The sequence below is a fragment of the Mus musculus genome, chromosome 13, assembly GCF_000001635.26.
Source record: "Mus musculus strain C57BL/6J chromosome 13, GRCm38.p6 C57BL/6J".
Taxonomy (NCBI): domain Eukaryota; kingdom Metazoa; phylum Chordata; class Mammalia; order Rodentia; family Muridae; genus Mus; species Mus musculus.
The window spans coordinates 56,072,473-56,090,271 of NC_000079.6; the positions used below are offsets into that span (position 1 = coordinate 56,072,473).

Here is a 17,799-nt window from a genome sequence, read left to right on the forward strand (position 1 = left end):
GCAGCATCTTGTCACTAGACAGCTGGCTCACAGCTAACAATGGGCCCTGCTTTTTTATGTGATGGAAAGGAAGCACGTGCATCGTTGCCTATGAAGTACTCACTACTGTGCCTGGCACACAGCACATGTCCAAACCACCAGCAAACAGTAGTGTCTACTCTGCCCTTGTGTGTGTGTGTGTGTTGGGGGGGGGGGGGGAATGCTACATGTGAGAGCCGTGCTCTAGGGTATTGGGTACACTCCTTAGGAAAGTCTGAGCCCTGTTTTAAGGTGCGCCCTCTTGGAGGAATCAATGCCAAATGAAGCCCCTAGGAGGCAATTTAAACCTAGCGCTGCTCTGGTTAAGAAAGGGTTCTGGAGCCAGAAGCTAGGAAAGTGTCACTCAGGTCTGAGTTGGAGGTGGTTGTGGCTACTGCTAAGACTGAGTCCTGACCTGGCCGGACTTCGTCAGACTTCCTGTGGAAAGGAAATCTGTTTGTTTTTTGAGACACGGTTTGTGTGGCCCTGGCTGGCTTTTATATCACAGGGCTCCACCAGCCCTTGCCTCCAAGTTTCGATTAAAGGCATGTACCACCAGAGCTGGCATAGAAGAGATGCTGTACATAGGTCCATGCTCTGGAGTGCGCTTCGTCCTCCTCCCTGGTTCTACCTACCCTTCTAGACAGACACCTGCCAAGGACATACGAGAAGGCTTCTGTGCTTTCAGGCAAATCTAGATGATTATCACGAGTGCCCTTGACCTCGGCAGTGACAGAGTATCTTTGGGGACCCTCTTGCTAGGGACCTTACTGTAGGGGGGGGGGGGCTAGCAAATGCAGACAAGCAGAGGGTTCATGGCCTGAGTTTTATCTGTAGAACCAGTCACAAGTTAGAGACAGATGGGGCCAGGAGGGATCTGGCCCAGAGCCCAAGACCTTGATCTCTGCATCAGACTCAGTGTGGCTTTGGGTACCTGCTCTGTGAGATGGAACTGACACCCCAACCACACTCGGGAGAACTGAAGCTTCCAACATGAATTTCCTACACACCCCTAGGGCCAGCAGATGTCTGACCAAATTGCCGAGGTACAGGGTCTATCCGGGAGCTTCCTGGGTGTAAGCTGCCTGTACCTGTGTCCTAGGACACAGTAACACAAAACACGGCCAGTCGTAACAGTTTAACATTTTACTAAATCAATTCACACAAATTTCAGATTGCAAATATAATACGGACAACAGATCCAGTTGTCTTTTTAACATTTTTCATTTTCAAATCTATCGTTAAGACAAAAAAAGTAAACAAAAGTTAGGAGGTCTGTTGCAAATTTTAAGATTTCTCTTCTGAGAGGGGGGAAAACCGTTATAGTAAAAAGAATGCCACTGGGTGTACGGTAAAGCAGCGCAACGCACATTACAAACGGGGCTTCCTGCTGCTGCCACTCAGGGGAGGGACCGCTGCTCCGCTGCTCTGTGTTAATCAGGACTTCATTAGAGTGAAACTATAAAATCCTCTAGGTTGACTAAGTCAGACACGGTCTGGAAAGCAGTGCTTAACAAGGACGATGCCGGCTATCAGTGCTAACAGAAAACATTGTAGAAGGCCAAAAAAAAAAAAACCAATCAAACCGGAAACCAAAACCTTATTTTCCCTAGGTGAGCGGGACTGAGGAGGACAGGAGTCCCAGGCGAGGGGATTTTTTTTTCTCTCTTTTTTTTTTCTTTCTTTCCAGTTGGAGGTGGGGGACACCGCATGTGCTGGCTCTAGGGATCACTGGCCTAGTTGGCGTCCAGCTTGGCCATTTCCTGCACATAGATACCTATGCTCTCACTGTCAAAAAGCATGAAGTACACAGTTTTGATGGAGGAGGACATCGTGGAGACAAAGTAGCTGGAGATGGCCTTCAGAATGAGCTGGGCCGCTGTCTGCTTCGGGAACCCGTTCCTGTAGGAGAGAGCATAGTGGTCAGCACTCGGGGCGTCTATGGTGAGAGCCCACCTCAGGCCTCCCCTGCGGGGTCCTCACACTGGGCTCACATGGGCATGAAGAAAGTCCGCGCGGGGTTAAGTTGTATTAGAGAACTGCCGTGTGCTGTTGGCACTTGGGAACTGAACTCTACAATGTGACCTTCCTTATCCCAGGTCTCCTCGCCTCCTTGTCCTGAGGCAGACTGGCTCTGACACGAGGGGAAGGAGCAGCCAGCCAGCAAGGTTCCTGCTATTCTGCAGTATAAAAATGTCTGCTGTGAGGACGAGAAGCCAAGCTCATGCCTGGGCGATGCTCAGAACTCGGTGCTACAGCCGCACTGCTTGGTGGGCTCCCTCAGCAGGTCACTGCTGACTGCTTTGAGTTCTACGAGTCCGTTTGCATTTGCTCATGCATGCTCTCTCTCTCCATTAGGCTTCTAGAGTTTGTTTCTGCTGGATGTTGTCAGCGTAACACAACCTGGTCTCTCTGCCGCTTGCTGTGCTCTTATCTGCTTACTGCATGCCTAACAAACTCAACTCATTCTAAACCAAAAGTACGGCCACTGTAGATCATCCAGACAGAACCAAGATGGGGGACAGGCAGTACCCAGGCCATCTGTGAACATGGGTCCAGAGACCCGTCTCTAAACTGCATCAGCTGGTGTCACAGCAAAGGGCAGGGAAGCCGCTGTGGTGCAGAGCAGAGTTCTGGGGCATGTATGGATAACCTTGACTTCGGGTTATCACTGAAGTCTCCGAGTCAGTATCCTGCCACTGATGTGTGACAATCAATGTCACAAGGGGCCCAGAATGTGAACTCATGACCTGGGAGGGAGCTCAGCACGGATGGGTCCGTGTGTGCCCGAGCCAGCTCCTGGTTCAATGCTGCACGCGCACTTACAGGAAGGAAGCTATGCTCGGAGCACCTTTCAGAGCTATGCCTCTGCTCACTCACTGCAGTCTGAGGTCCTTCGCCTGCCTGCCATTCTGGCTGGTCTTCTATGGGATGACAATGTGGTCACAGCACCCCCGGTTTTCTGCACTGTGCCCGTGACACGGACCCACCCGGGGAGCCACGTTCTCCACAGCTGCCGGTGCTCAAGGCGTCACATGGCCACAGAAGAAAAGCTCACGTGACCCTGCTTTCACCTGGGAGACCCGGGACCAGGGCAGTCCTACGTGCTTCGGGAACACTGAGCATTCTTAGAGGGCCACCGTGGGGGTGTGATACAGGCTCAGGACCCCTCTACACACAGCTCTGCTTGGAGTTCCAGACAGTCTGGTTGACTTCCCAGAATGGGACTGGTGACATCTAAGCTGGAGGACATCAGGGACATGATGACAGAAGTCAGGGTACCGCGGGACACCAGGCAGCTGGCACAGTAGGCTGGGTGGGAACTGCTGGAGGAGGTATGCTCAATCTGTTGCTCAGAGTGCATTCCAGTGGTGCAGCCCATAGCCAGCTGTGTGTATCCTGCTGGAGCCTGCTCTCAGGCCCAGGGAACAGAGAGGCAGACCTCAGTCTGCAGGCATAACCTGGATAAATAGATGGGCTCTGAGAAGTGCAAGGAGCTGTTCTCTGCAAGGGGAGGTGTGGCCCTTCGTCCACCGGTGCCAGGCTCAGCTGCCAAAGGCCCGCCCGCCTCACTTCACACCTGTTCTGGTGAGCCAAGCTGAGGAAGGCCTCCGGCAATTCCCAGTAGCCAAAGGGTCACAGCTGTGTGCTCCTGTGTAATCAGCCAGCTGGTGTGCTTGCCCTCTGCCTGGCACACACCAAGTGTGTGATGTGATGATCATGTTGCCCCGGCCTATTCCCCTAAGTTTCCTAAGAGCATCAAGTGAGCGGGTCACTTGTAGCCGGTTCAGCTGTGGCCCTGGAAAGGGGTATGTAATTGGTGCTGAGGGAGGGCTCCTGTGATCTAACTCTGAACCTGAGATTGGTGCTGACATCATGCATAGCCTGTCTTGCACTCCAGACCTGGAACTTCTGCCCCTCAGGCCTTCAGCCATTCTGGCTGGGAACGATGCTCTATGTGTAGGCAGTGGGGCAGGACTCGGTAATCTAGACTCTCAGAGTACAGAGAGTGGGGAAAGGGAGGGCGAGAGGTTTGTACCGGTAGTGCCCACCTCAGCACATCCTTCTGCTACTGTGGCCCACTGCTGGGTGAGTGGGAGCCATGCTCTAAAGTAGCAGGCCCTGGGGAAAAGCAGAAAGCAAGATGGGCTGCCCTAGTTAGACGTACAGGTGACAAAGCAGATGCGTGGGATGCTGACACTCCACAGCTGTCCCTGCTCCCCAAGGGTGAGGGCAGTTGTAGCCACACTGTGCCTTGGCTACCCCATCATGTAGCCCATGGGTGACCTGAGCACATGCCCTTCCCCCCAGGACAGAGAGACCAGGCAGCCGAAAGCCCCAGGCTTCTGTGTCAAGTCGGACATGGGACAGGATGATGTGTATCAGGCAGCAGAGTGCAGCTCAGGCCCACTAGAGAACATCTCGGACTCCCAGAATCATTCTAAAGGTGGTAGACTACACCCTCCAGACCCCCAGACAGCTAGGGCAGAATGATTGTCGGCATTGTAAGCAACGCTGGTCTCAGCTTGCTAGAGAGCTGCCACCCAGTGTCTACGGCGGCCAGCTGTGCTGGAGGGCGGCGGCCCTGGATGCTGGTACAGACAGTACAGGCTCCTGAGTACAGGCACTGCCTCGGCTCCCATGTGAACACCACTCCTGTCTTGCCAGGTCTCTGCCGTTTTCTCTAACTTGGGTGGACATCAAAGACTCGGGGCTTGGGGCTTCTGCTCTGGAGTTTAGATTTGGATTCCAGCTACCCTTGTGCAGGGTGTACTGGTTCCCCAAGTGCAGACAGGAATTTCCTGAAAGTATGCTGTAATTAGGGGGTGATGCCACTGCATCCACCTGTGCTCCCCTCCCAGACTCCCCTCCTCTCACTGGTGGCTTTTGTTCACAGCACCTCAAGTCCATTGCTTAGCGCTGTCCCCTGTTCTACCAGCCTTGGGCCATACCTGGCATACACTAAAGTCATGTGAGCTTCCCTTGGGTCAGTCCTGCTGCGTCTGGAACACCCTTTCTCCACATGTAGCCCCACTTTCCTAGGCGAGTGCAAAGAGATCTCAGGGGTTCCCTATGGAGGTCTTGCTAAGCCTCATCACCTCTGGGAGGGGAAGGGCCACTGCGAGGAACAGGCCAGCTGGAGACCCAGAGATGGAGAAGTCTGGGCAGCTGTGTTGGAGGGAGAAGAGGGGCGCTTTGGGTAATGTGGGGACATGGCTCTCACCTCCTATATCATCACTTCTGCTAGGATTAGATCTCTGTGCCATGCAGGTAACCCCGGGCCTCAACCATCTTCCCACATTCTCTGTGGCACTAGAATGGCTGCTTGACTCTCCGAAGGCTACTTCTGGTAGAGAAGCGTAGAGCTCTGAGCTCAAGGAGGAATGTCCCGAGGATGGTGGTGGCTGTTTACCGCAGCTAGCAGTCAGAATAATCAGGGACCAGTCTCTCCCTCCCAGCCCTCCAAACACCTGCAGGCCCAGAGGCCTTCAGGGTGGGTTCTGGTCTCTCCTCTTCTTCTAAAGCCGCACTGGGGTCCAGGCGGCTGCTGTGCTGCCCTTGGTAGTAGCTCAGACAACACTGAGGTATAACACTTCCCAGGGAAGTCTGAGTGCAGTGGGCACGTGGGCAGGGATGCTAGGCACGGAGAACACACATGCAGCATGTGGCAGGTCCAGCCTGCCCCACAGTACAAGCTTCAGAGCTTGGGGCCCTGGAAGCAAGCTCTTGTCCTCTTAGCCAAGGATGAGCTGTGTGGCCTCGGTGCCAGCCTTAACCCTCTATATGTGGCTATTTGACCTCTGAAGTTAACAGTCATCCAGTACTGAGGAGTGACCAATTTTCCAAAGGCGAGGAAAAGAGAAGCAGGAGATGGGAATGAGAACTTTGCCATGCTTTGGAGGGATAGTCACCAGCCATGTGAGATCCCCAGTGGAGCGGTCACTGGAAACTTCCCCAGATGGGAGATTTGAAATGGAACTCAGCTGAGAGCAGATTTAGGGTGTTGAGCAAGGAGAAGGTAACAGGACAACTAAGTGGAGGGCAGGTATAGTGTTGAACAGCGAGTAAAGGAAAAGGCGCACTCCTTGGTACTGGGTGACAGTGGAGCTGAGATGTCTAGTGGCACCCGGGGCTCTGTGAATGTCCATACACGGTGGGTGTTAGAGAAGCACAAGCTGTTTTCTTTCTGTGCTCTAAGTCTGAGGTGGGTTTATTCTAAGCCCCACACTAGTGTGTCACCTCATGCTGTCCCAAGGGGGTCCCTTCCTCGCGTCTAACAGCACAAGGTGTGTATTAGCCTTGCGACCAAGGCCAGGATCACATGGAAGGGTCTCCTTGCCTCTAGTCAGAGCCTGGGGCAGCAGGAGCAGGCCAGCGCTGCCCCCGCCTTCCCCGGGGGCCACCAGCAGCTCCTCTGGGGGAAGTGCTCCCAGCTCCTCCCCATGTTTGCATTCCACCCCGACTTCTGTGCCAGAGACACGGGATGCCACAGACAAGCCGCTTCGTTCCCTTCAGCCCTGTGATTTACTGGTGGGCCTGATCTAATCCCATTCTTTCCCTATGAGAGCAAGCAAGCGAGCGAGGGAGGGCAGCTGTCTGCGGGGCTGTGGGGACGAGGTCTGCCTGACAGATGTGGCCAGGGGAGTCGCACATGTGCTGCTGCCTTTGGCATTCCGCCCTTTAAAAGCTTCCCACTCATTATTTTTAAAAACTTTTACTCCGTGAAAAATGTAAATAAGTTTGTAATAACAGATGTTCTTTTATGAGAATGACTTTTATGCTTCAATTAAGAATTTCCCAATAGCCATATGAAAGAGCGTGAAATTATTACCTCCAATAAAGGTTCTACGGCCCTGCTCTGCAGAAGCATCTTTCATCAGGGCAGATCAAAGTGCATCCGAAGCATCAATTAACCGAGCCTCAGAACCATCTGTGAAGAAGGGCAGACCCCACGGCCTGCCTCACTTATTAGGGAAGGCCCAGCCCAGAACAGAGAGACTGATTCATTTACCAGAGGTCACACAGCACGGCAACACAGTGCCAAAGGCCTGACCTTCTATGGGAGGTAGGAGCAGTAAGTATGGCTGCTTAAGCTCTGATCCAGAAGCACTATTAAAGAATGGTCTTGAATCTATTTTGGGAGGGGCCCAGGCACCTATACCACATCCAGTTCTGTGGCAAGTTCTGTGGCAAGAGCAGACACTTGTGTTTGCAGATACTTGCATAGCAGAAGAAAAGGGCACTGGGAAGGTTCAATTGTCTGTGTTTATGAGTGAGCAAGCTGCAGGCACAGGTGTAAGCTGTAGGCACAGGTGTGAGCAGGCACAGGTGTGAGCTGTAGGCACAGGTGTGAGCTTTCCTGTCTGCTCAGTAATCCTTCAAGCTCATCTTGGGCTAATTTTGGTCTTTCATCCAGAGATCCAAGGAAGACTACATATTTGAACAACACGGGAGTGAGGGACCGCTGGCAAAGGAAGCCCTGGTGTTCAACACTGTAGACTGGGGAGAGAGTGAGAATCTTCCACAGTTGCTGGCCTGGGAGGGATAGGCTCCCTCTGTCATCACAGTCAGGAACAGCAAAAGGCTCCAGAGAAACAGGGTCACTCAGCAACAGCCAGAGACCTGACCACAGTGGGGCCTGAAGGTGTGAGATCTTAGTGCAGCCCAAGAGGGAGCATGGGCTCTGTCCTTCACAGTTCTTATGAGAACAGGAGGGAGTGTTGAGCAAGAGCTGCTTTTAGCCCACAGGGCAGAGACTGCCTGATAGGACAGCTACTCGATGCCGTTACCCTATTCTGCCTTGGATAAAGGAGGGACAGAAGCCTCAAACTGGGATGATGGGCTTCCCAGGGAATGGTCTATGGCTAGGTCTGACCTGGATCCGCACTCAGTGGCAGGACTACACTGTCCTGATTCTCTGATTTGAAGGGTGGATCTCCTAAGTACACCTAGGGTACATGACGGGCAGGAAGGAGCTGGAGCTGGGGCGGGCCGGCCCTAAGTGCTCATTCATTCAGCCCCACCTTGTAAGTTCACCTACAGCCATGGGATGCGAGATAAAACATTCTAGGGAAGAAAAGCAAAAGGGATCGAGGGCTATTATAGTTTGAGCAAAACTGGGCCCCACAGGCACATACAGAGTGACACTATTGGGAGGCGTATCCTTATTGGAGGAAGTATCACATTGGGAGGGCTTTCAGGTTTCAGAAGTTCAAGCCAGGCCCAGTGACTCACTCTGTTCTTGCTGCCTGCCAGTCCAGATGTACAGCTCCCAGCTACCTCTCAGCACCATGTCCACCTGCGTGCCACCACCCTTCCCATGATGCTGATAATGGACTAAACCTTTGACTGTAAGCCAGCCTCTAGTTAAATGCTTTCCTTGGTAAGGCCATGGTCATGGAGTCTCTTTGCAACAATAGAAACTCTAGCTAAGACAGAGTCGATACATGGACTGGGCACTTCTGTGATTGGCCTGACTGCAGGGCTTCTCGTTGGCAGAATGGGGGCTCGGGATGAGAGAAGCAGCTGAATGCTTTAAGAGGGGCTTAACGGGCCATCTAGTAAGAATATGGAAGAACTGTGGGGGCCTGGCTCGAGAAGTTTCAGAGGAGAACAATGTTAGTATGTAGCTTAGAGACTGTTCTTGTGATATTTTGGTGAAGAGTGAGGCTGGTTTCTGCCCTTGTCCAAAAAATCTGCCTAGGGCTAAATTGAAGAGTTATGGATTGACAGTTTTGTAACTCTGTAACGAAAAGGAGCAAGCTGAGCAAGGGGAGATACAAAATATCCACTTTGAGGAGAAAGGGGCACCAGGAAGTGTAAACAGATTAAAGACAAGCCTGATGCTAAGTGGAATAGAGGGAGCGGTGACGTCAGAGCAAGGACCCCGTCCAGCTAAGCTGCCAACTTGTGAAAAGGAATGAAAGAAAAGCTTAGGGCCGGGCATGGTGGCACACACCTTTAATCTCAGCACTCTGATGGCAGAGGATGGCGGATCTCTGAGTTCGAGGCCAGCCTGGTCTACAGAGTGAGTTCTAGGACAGCCAAGCTTAGATAGTGAAGGAGACCATCAAAAAAAAAAACAGAAAGCTGGTGGAAATATACTTGAACAAAGGAGCATGGTCCAGCCCCAGCAGCAGCAGAACTCGGCAGCTCTGACCACATGGTTCTGGCTTTAGAATCAAGGACACAAGAAAGGGATTGTGGAATCTCCAGGGCTAAGGAAAGTCACTGAGGCCAGGCCTGGGGCAGGGGTGTCCCTTCACGGAGGCCTAGAGAAGCCATTGTGAAGCTGTGAAGGTGAAGCCTGGGTTGCCTTGGAAACGCCAAAATGTTGGTGATGCCAGAGCCTTGGGACACCTGCCAAGGATAGCTGCTAACTGTGTGGAGAGAGAAGTGTGCTGCAGTCAACAAAGCCAACACCGCAAAGAGGAGTTTAAGATCTTAAAAACACTTTGGCATCAGACATGGAGAGGCGGAGTCTGGAGTTTGCCCTGCTGGGTTTTGATCTTGCTTTAAGTTTAGTATTTCTTCACTGTGCTCCTGTTCGGAATTGTAATACATATCCTGCGCCGTATATGAATGATATGACCTACCTTTTGATTTTGCTTTTACAAGGGATTGCAGTTAAGACAGTGCATGAGTCTTAGAAGAGATTTTGTACTTTTAAACAGGGTTCAGACTGATAGACGGTGGAAACTTTTGAAGTTAGATTGAAGAGTATTTCTGTATTATGATCTGGCTACAAGCCTATGGGAGTCAGGAAGTAAACTATGGTAGTCTGAATAAAGATGGCTGTTACAGGCTCACAGGGAGTGTCAGTATGAGAAGGTGTGACCTTGCTGGAGTGCGTGTGGCTTTATTGGAGAAAGTGTCACTGGGGGGGGGGTGGGCTCTGACATGAAGCCAGGCCCAGTGTCACTCTCTCTTCCTGCCTATTCAGATGTGGAACTCTCAGCCACCTCTCTAGTGTCTGCCTGCGTGCCACCATGCTTCCTGCTGTGATGAGAATGGACTGAACCTCTGAACTCTAAGCCAGCCCCAGCTAAATTTTTTTTTTCTTTATAAGAGTTGCCTTGATCATGGGGTCTCTTCACAGCAATAGAAACCCTGGCTTAGACAAAGGCCTTGCGCAAAGATTTGTAGGGCACCCTAAGGTTCTTTTACTGTCCCCGAATTCCCATTCCGGTTTGAACCCACTTGAGTCTTAGTGACCCTTCAAGACCCTCTGTATGTCTGTCTGCCTGTCTGTAGACCCCTGTGGTGACACTTGCTGTCACAAAGGTTTAGACATTTCTGACTTTTCATCAGCCCTCCATATTCTTTTAATGATTTTTTTAAATGTACATGTATATATGTCTGCTTATAGGTGCCTGCAGAGGCCAAGAGCATATTACTCTGGAGCCTGAGTTACAGACAGCTGCAAGGCACACAAGGTGGACACTGGGGATTCTGCAAGGGCAGGAGGTGCTCACAGCTGAGCTGCCTCTGCAGTCCTAGCACACCACTGTTTACCTTTGCACTCTGCTCGGAGGCAGCCTCAGCATCAAGTGACAGCTCTACATCTGGGGCATCGACTGCAGAAACACACCCATGGCTGACACAGCCGCTGCACCCCTGTGCCCATACCTGCCGCTGCCAATGGATGGGAAGGCGATGGATTTCAGCTTTCTGTCATCAGCTAGAGCCAAGCAGTTTTTCACCGTCTTTTCTAGAAGTTCTTCACATTTGTCTGCACCCCAGACAGGACTATTACAGTGGATCACAAACTTGGCAGGCAGGCCATGGCCTGCACTAATAGCAGCTGGAAGGGACAAGAAGAAGCGCATGTCACAAGAGGCCAAACCCACACCTACTCTTCTGCTCGAGTGACCCCCCTAGCCACCTCTGCGGCCTTTGTCCATGGGAGACTGCAGCTGCCCTCCTGCAGGAACTAGAAACTGCTCTTCAAGCACCTGCCCACTGAGACAGTAGCATCCGGTTTGCTGCTAACCAGGAGCTGTGGACGGACGTCAGGGTGCCCCTCTGCCCCAGAAGCATGGTGTGCTCTTGAGAGCGGCTCAGACCACACACCAGCTCCACTGAATGCTGGTCAGTCCCTGGGGTGGACCTCTGATGCCCTACACACTGGTCACAGCAGTCTGGCGGTGTGACCTGACCCTGCCCATGGTGACAAAACAAGATGGCCTCTCTAGGGGGCAGCTCTTCCCTTTCTTGCAGGATGAGCCAGTTCCAGCCACACATCTCCAGGACTGTCTGCTGAGTGAATGGACATGCCAATCTTGGTTTTCCCTTTCTAACTAAGAACGGTGGTCATGGCACATAGGAAATGGGTGTTTATGTTTCCCATTAAAAGGACAGCTGGCTGAAGAAGATGGCTCGCCAGCAGGCTGGCAGGCAGGTGGCTCAGCCTCACCCTCGCTTGTTCCCTTGTTCCCGGCTCTCAGATCTGTCACACTCTGCTTCTGTAAATCCTTTGAATTTGAGATTGGGACACCAGGCAGACAGGAGCTACTAGGTAACTTTAAGATGTGAAGGTGGTTTTCATGAGCCTTTAGCTCTGCTGACACACTGCATGGGCTGCGTTCTGAGTGCTCATGCTCACAGGCCTTCTACCTTGCAGACAGTGGCACTGCTATACACCCTCAGTCCTCAGCTCCTCCCGCGTGTGCCACACCAGTGAGCACGCACCCTTCCAGCCTTACCTCCAGCTACCTCCAAGGGCCCGTTCTTTTTCCGGAGTTCCAGAACAGCTTCTACAAACTCCTTGCCGCCCTTCTTCTCCAGTGTGTTTCCTAGGCAAGGGTAGGGCAGGGTCAGAGTGCCGCCCTGCCTGTGGCACCCAGACACTCAACATGTCACGTGATTACATACTTTACGTGGCCTGAGCAGCTACAGTTTCACAAGACTGCAAAACAGGATCTACGCCTTGGCTGGTCAGGGAGGGGACCCCTAGGAAGGATTTACCCTTGGCCAGTGGCCACGAGGCAACACTGTGCTTTCTGGCTCCTTTGACTGACCCCACTCTGGGTGTCCATTAATTCGGGTGGGGATGCCAGAGATATGAAGGGGGCATCTGACCTTGGAAGATGTGCCTGGCCTGCATGTTAGCATGGGCACCTTTAAAACCAGGTGGCATTTGCTTCCAATGAGCCCGCTGAGGTTTTATCTCGGGGAGAAGCCCCACGTGAGGAGGTCCGTGAGCGAGCAGCGAGTGCTCCTCCTACCGAGCACTCCTGGAAGGAGGCCCAGGAGCAAGTGTCCTGCTGGCCACCTCTGGGCCGGCCCTCCATGCTTAGTTCCTATTTTGCAGCTTTGGTGTCATATGTGAATTAAATAAAAGAAAACAAGAAAAATGGATTCAGACAGTATTCTCTTAATTACATTCATGATTCAGATTTGTTTTAGGGGAAGGAGAGGAACATCGGAAGCAGAGTTTAAAGATGAACTGGGTTTGCACAAAGCTTGGGAGAGGGTGGCTGGCTGCGTAGGACTTGATTGCTAAAAGGCCTCTCCGAAACCAGGAGACCTGCTATGAAAGCCGAGCTGAGCAGCACCTCTGAGGGCTATGGGCTCCATAGCTCACGTGGGCCACGAGCAGCAGTCTAGCCGTGGCAACAGCAGGGTGTCACATTCAGCCAGAACAGGGTTCTAGTGTTCTTTAAGCTCTGGTTCCTCAATTCTGTGAATTTTTAAAAATCCTTTTCCTCAGAAAGGATGAAATAATCCCCTTACGATTCACCATTTGTCTTGGAAAGTCTAAGTGTGCCTGGGTTGGTCAAGGACTATTGGACTGTACAAGCCCGGTCAGACCTGTCTTAGCAAAACCTGTCTTATGTGCATGCATGTTTCTCAGAGGTGAACTGACCCCAAGAAGTGTCTGGAAGCAAAAGGCAATCCTCTGGGCACTGTCACAGATAAGACAGGGCCACCACCATCACTGCAGGAAGCCTGCAGTGCATGGATGAGTATGGCGAGCAGTCCCCTGCCCAGGAGCTAAGCGAGGCCTGGGCCTTGGGTTCCTCTGTCCTCGGCTGCTCTGCATGCTCTTGCACTTTTATGTCCGTGACAGCAGCAGGAGCTTTCTATGCCAGGTGTCCCCAAGTCACTTCCGGAGGCTCTCACCTGCTGCTACCGAATGTCTATACAAACATCAGCACCAAATGGCAGCTGTATGTGCCATGTGTCTTGGGGATGCTCTGGGCCTCAAGGGCCCCACTCACCCCTCAGACATGGCTACGGCCCAGATGTGAGACCCCGATAGGGGTTCACTTGCAATATCCATGCAGCTGAGGAAAAGGAGTGTGGGGTCCAAACCAACCAAGTTCATGAGTCTAGCCTGCCTTTAACCCATCTGAGGAGGGCACGGATAGTCCGTCGGCTACTGCGTAAGGCTCAGATTCTCTGTCAAATCTATTCTTAGGTGAGAACTGGGCAGTCTGAAAGTGAGATATCAAGCATTTCCTAAGAAGAATGCGCTGCTTTATAACTGAAGGTGTTTTAGCTTAGGAGGAGTGTTTACTTTAAACTTTTTTACTTATAATTAAATGCTGCTTTAATTAGAAGTGAGATTGCAAGCTAAGAATACACTTAATGCATTTCTCAACCTTACAAACTAAACCCTAGGTCGCAGGCAATCAACCCAGTCAGGACTTGACTCCTACACACACATATGTATGCACATGTTCATGTAGACACACGTGTACTTTTTAACAAGAAACAGGCCCATTTTCAACCATGTTGTCAACACTCTTAATATAAGGAAGGCTCTTGCATTTTAGGCTCAACCTCAGGGTTAATCGTAAAGCAATCTGCTGATTGGCCCCCAAGCGTAACCATGTGTTACTCCCATGAGAACGAGAACATTATTTCATGCTCAGAAAGCAGGCATAAGTATCAGTGTTCAAAACAGCCTAAGCAAAGCTTTAGGCTTGGACAAACGTCAGGCTCAGCCTGTGGTCTATTTCACTGTTAGAAAGAACTGTTGATGGGCAGAAGTTAATCACTGGGCTAGGCATTCCTGCACTCGGATCCCTTCTTCCAGCAGTCAGGACTCAGGAATTCACACGGAAAATGCAAAGTGCAGCCGGTTCTCCCTAGCCTCCTCCTTCCCCTTCTCCCAAATCAGAGTGGGAGCTGGAGGCGACCGAGGCCATACATGAATCTGGATGATTACTGTTTTGGGATTGGAACAGGTTTCTGAGGCCAGTACTAGTTTGGACTGGATCTCTAGGCAGAGAAAGCAGAGGTGGGCTTTGGAAGACTGGGTTCCCGCTTGGTGCTTGGTCTTTCCTCCTACTGAGGTTTCTAGCCGTGACCCGGATGTGGGGGATCCCACTCTGCGGCTCACACTGCTTATGAGCCACAGAAGAGAGCAATCTCTGTGTGCATCAGGGTAAGGTGTCAGCACTGTCATTACCCGGTCTGGAGAGGACTGGGCTCTCTGTGGGGGCCACAGCTTGCTCACGTCACAGCTGGCTATAACCCTGTCTCAAAACTTCTATCTCTTCCCACATGGCCACTCTGCTAAACAGGAGCCTTTCACCCCACCAGCAGCTCCCAGGGCCTGACTGAGATATGTACGTTGCCCAGGGAGCTTCACAGATCCCCCTCCATCCACTGCCCTGGATGAAGGCTGAGCCTACTGTCTTAGGAGGGGGTTTAATTGCTTGCAGCCTGGTTTCATTACTGCCCACTTCCATCACGTCTGAAACCCAAAGGGTTCAGGAGTCATCAGCCCACATCGCAGTGTCCGAGGCAACTGTGACAGCAGGCTCTGACAGTGACACTTTGCCACACTGGGCATTAGGCCTAAGCAATCTGTACCCAGAGCACAGGACTCCTCACCTCATCCTGGGAGAATACAGTCTTGGGAGCTGGCTAGGAATGTCATCGTTCTCTCTGGAACACTGCTCAGGCTCAGCATGGCTATGTCAAGCCACAGTGAGGCCCAACAGCAGCATGGCCTGGGATTAGACACCAAGGTACACTGCCCATTCTTCACACACGCCTCATTATCAAGTAGAGAAACTGAGGCATGGAGGAATTACATGTCTTGGCCAGGCCCAATAACCAGTAGATAGTGAGGCTAAGATTCAGGTCCCTCCTAGCCAGGGAATGCCTCCTTGTGACATAACCCCTCAGGGTAGTGCCAAGTACCAAACCCACACAGCAGATCTGCAACTCCAGGACTCAGCATCCTGCCTCTGCATACCTCAGTGGCACGCAGCAGCTGAGCACATTGGACTCAAAGCGGGCACCAGCTGCCAGGGGAGACCCAAGTGCTTCCTGTGTCTAGGACAGTGTTCCTCAAGTGCTGTTTATAAAATAAACACCTTCAATCTGACTGAAACCTCACACGTGGGGACACATTTAGAAAGGGTACCCCTTAACGTGTGTCTGTGGACACGCCCCTGACATGGGGAAAGCTGGGTGGGCACAGAGCCTGTAACTGACACCTCGGGGAACCCAGTCTGCAACAAAGCCGCACCTCACCTCACCTCACCAGGCAGAGAAAGAAATGTGTGGCTGCTGAGCCAGTTTCCAAACCAGAAGTGCCCGAGGGGGCCGCTGCGGGAAGCACAGGGCTGACGGCCAGCTGTACCTCTCCAGTTCACAACCCAGGGATGAAGGTCCTGGGAAGGTCAGGACGGCTGGAAGCGTGACATGAATGCAGCCTGCGTAGCTGTCAGAGGATCAAGCTGTCTGCGCGGCCGGCTGAGCATGCACACACACACTCGGCAGCACCCAGCTCGCATTACCTACTTCACCACCGGTGTAGAAGTCAGTGTTTGTCGGGTGAACGACAGCATCACTGTCGATCGAGGCAATGTCAGCCTGAACAACTTGCAACTATAACAGGTAAACAGATGTACATCAACTGTGTTGGACCGAGACCCACACACAGGCACATTTACTAAGGCCCCAGTGGCAGGGCTGGCCTACCTGGTCGATTCCAACATATGAGCCCAGGGGGCAATCAGTCCACGCAGTGTGCGCACGTGTGGGTGGGGGTGAGGACGGGAGGAGGAATATCAAATGTGACATGTTTAAATTAAACATTGGAAGGACAAGTCCAAAAAAAAAAAAAAGAAAGAAAGAAAGAAAAGAAAACAGAAAAAGAGAAACACACATATGAGATCATTTCCGAAGATTAAAAGAAATAAAACAACGAATGCCCCCGCTTCACCCTGCAGAAGCCTGAACAACACTGGCACCCCACGCATGGGGAGGCTACAAAAACATGGCATCTGCTTTGAAAAGAACGTGGACTGTCAGGCCAACCGCAACAATGAGTTTCTCCATTCGTCTGCAGCAGCCAACGTGGAGGCTTTGGTTTCTATTGCTTTTTGTTTCCCTTCAAATGACAGCCGAGGAACCAGCATAGGGCGTATCAGTTCTGCGAGTGGGTGGAAGGGTTTCTCCAGGCTTTTCTCTTTTCTACACTTTGGACAGAGCTGCTGCCATTTATAGCCTCTGCCCTTTTGCTTTACGGACGGCCACTGGTTAAAGCAGGCGGGAAACAAATCCCAACCGGGTACTTCTGAGCTCCGGTCTGTTTCTGGCACGCTGCTGTGGCCTGTCTGTGTGGGTGGGAGTGGGCTCCTGGAGGGGAGCCCCGTCGTAGTTAGGACAAGAGCGGCTGCAGTCCAGGGCAGAAGGCATGCAGAATATACCGTGGTCTGGGTTTAAGACCCTGCCCCCAGAGGCATACGGCAAGCCTGTGTGCTCTGGCAAGGCTGTGTCCCACCACATGGTTAGGGAAGGCTGATGGACAGGAGCTGGTCCATGATCAATGATGTCCAGCTCCGTGCTCTGAAACCTAGCTCGCCTCCCTCCATACACATGGAGTGCCGTTCTAACCAAAGGGTGAATGGAGAAACTGTTGTTTTGTTGTTACCTGACTTTTTCAGCTTAAAAAGAAATAAAGGAAAAGGAAAAGAAAAAAAAAAAACCACACATACACATTTTAAAATCCCCCCCCCCAAGAAACCAGCAGTCAGTCTGATCATTATGGAAGAGAATTTAGATGGTGACGTGTCTGCAATGCAGGGGAAGGGGTCAATCACATTGATGAGATGTAAGCGACCGTCTCCATTTGGAGTGGTCTAGAGTGAGTCAATGCTCAGGGTCTACAATCAAATGTCAACCGAGGACTGGAGGTCTGCCTTGACCACGCCTGAGTCTAGGCAGACAGAGAGCCTAAATTCTGGGTTCCACAAATTCTCATCTGACAGCTGGTGGTGCCAAACCCCATCCCCAATTACCTAGGTCATCTTTAAGGTCAATGTCAGCATTGGTAGGATTGATTATGGCCTCCACCTCAAAGCCGGCTAAATTACTGATTTCACTGTGAATAAGGTTCAGCTGAAAAGAGAAGCATGAGGTGGGAAATAACAGGAGAGCCGGCAAGGTGCAGAGGGCAGGGCGTGGGCGGGGTGTGGGCAAGGGCGAGGCGGCGGGCACTCGCAGTGCACAGGGCACAGAGGAGAGAAGGAAGAGAGAAACCGGGAGCCGCCGGCTAGTGTGGGTCTACTTCAAACAGAAGACTCCCGTGCCATGGGGCGCTGAGGGGAAGCGAGCTAGGTGGGCGCTCGGAACCCGCAGATGCTGCTTAGGGTGAAAGGGCACAAGCCACCCTGGCCTGGAATAGAAAGATGGTGGTTCTCCTTTAGAGGAACTTCATAGTGACAGGACCCAGAAGCAAGATGCTCAGGGGTGCGGGTGAGGGGGGCCCTAGGGCAATAGAGGAGAAATGCTAGCTGGCTATGTGGACACCTG

The 17,799-nt window shown here is 52.0% G+C and overlaps 1 protein-coding gene across 12 annotated transcripts in view; it reads right to left on the bottom strand.

The window, feature by feature from the left end:
• Nucleotides 1-1,149: 1,149 nt before the first annotated feature.
• The window catches only part of Macroh2a1 (macroH2A.1 histone), a 62,005-nt gene continuing 45,355 nt past the window's right edge, over nucleotides 1,150-17,799 (bottom strand). For 2 of the 12 annotated variants that reach the window (XR_001780786.1, XR_001780785.1), the window contains exons 6-10: nucleotides 17,286-17,385; nucleotides 15,784-15,870; nucleotides 11,724-11,813; nucleotides 10,648-10,822; nucleotides 1,150-1,920 (exon numbers count right to left, since the gene is read on the bottom strand). Coding sequence is in view for 4 of the 12 variants with exons in the window: in NM_001159513.1 (NP_001152985.1) it covers nucleotides 1,755-1,920; nucleotides 10,648-10,822; nucleotides 11,724-11,813; nucleotides 17,286-17,385 (531 nt within the window). In the remaining 8 variants the exon portion in view is untranslated. Of the gene's footprint in view, nucleotides 1,921-10,647; nucleotides 10,823-11,723; nucleotides 11,814-15,779; nucleotides 17,386-17,799 lie in introns of all 12 variants that reach the window. The other 10 variants (XR_003950458.1, XR_382440.2, XR_003950457.1 and 7 more) reach the window with 6 other exon arrangements.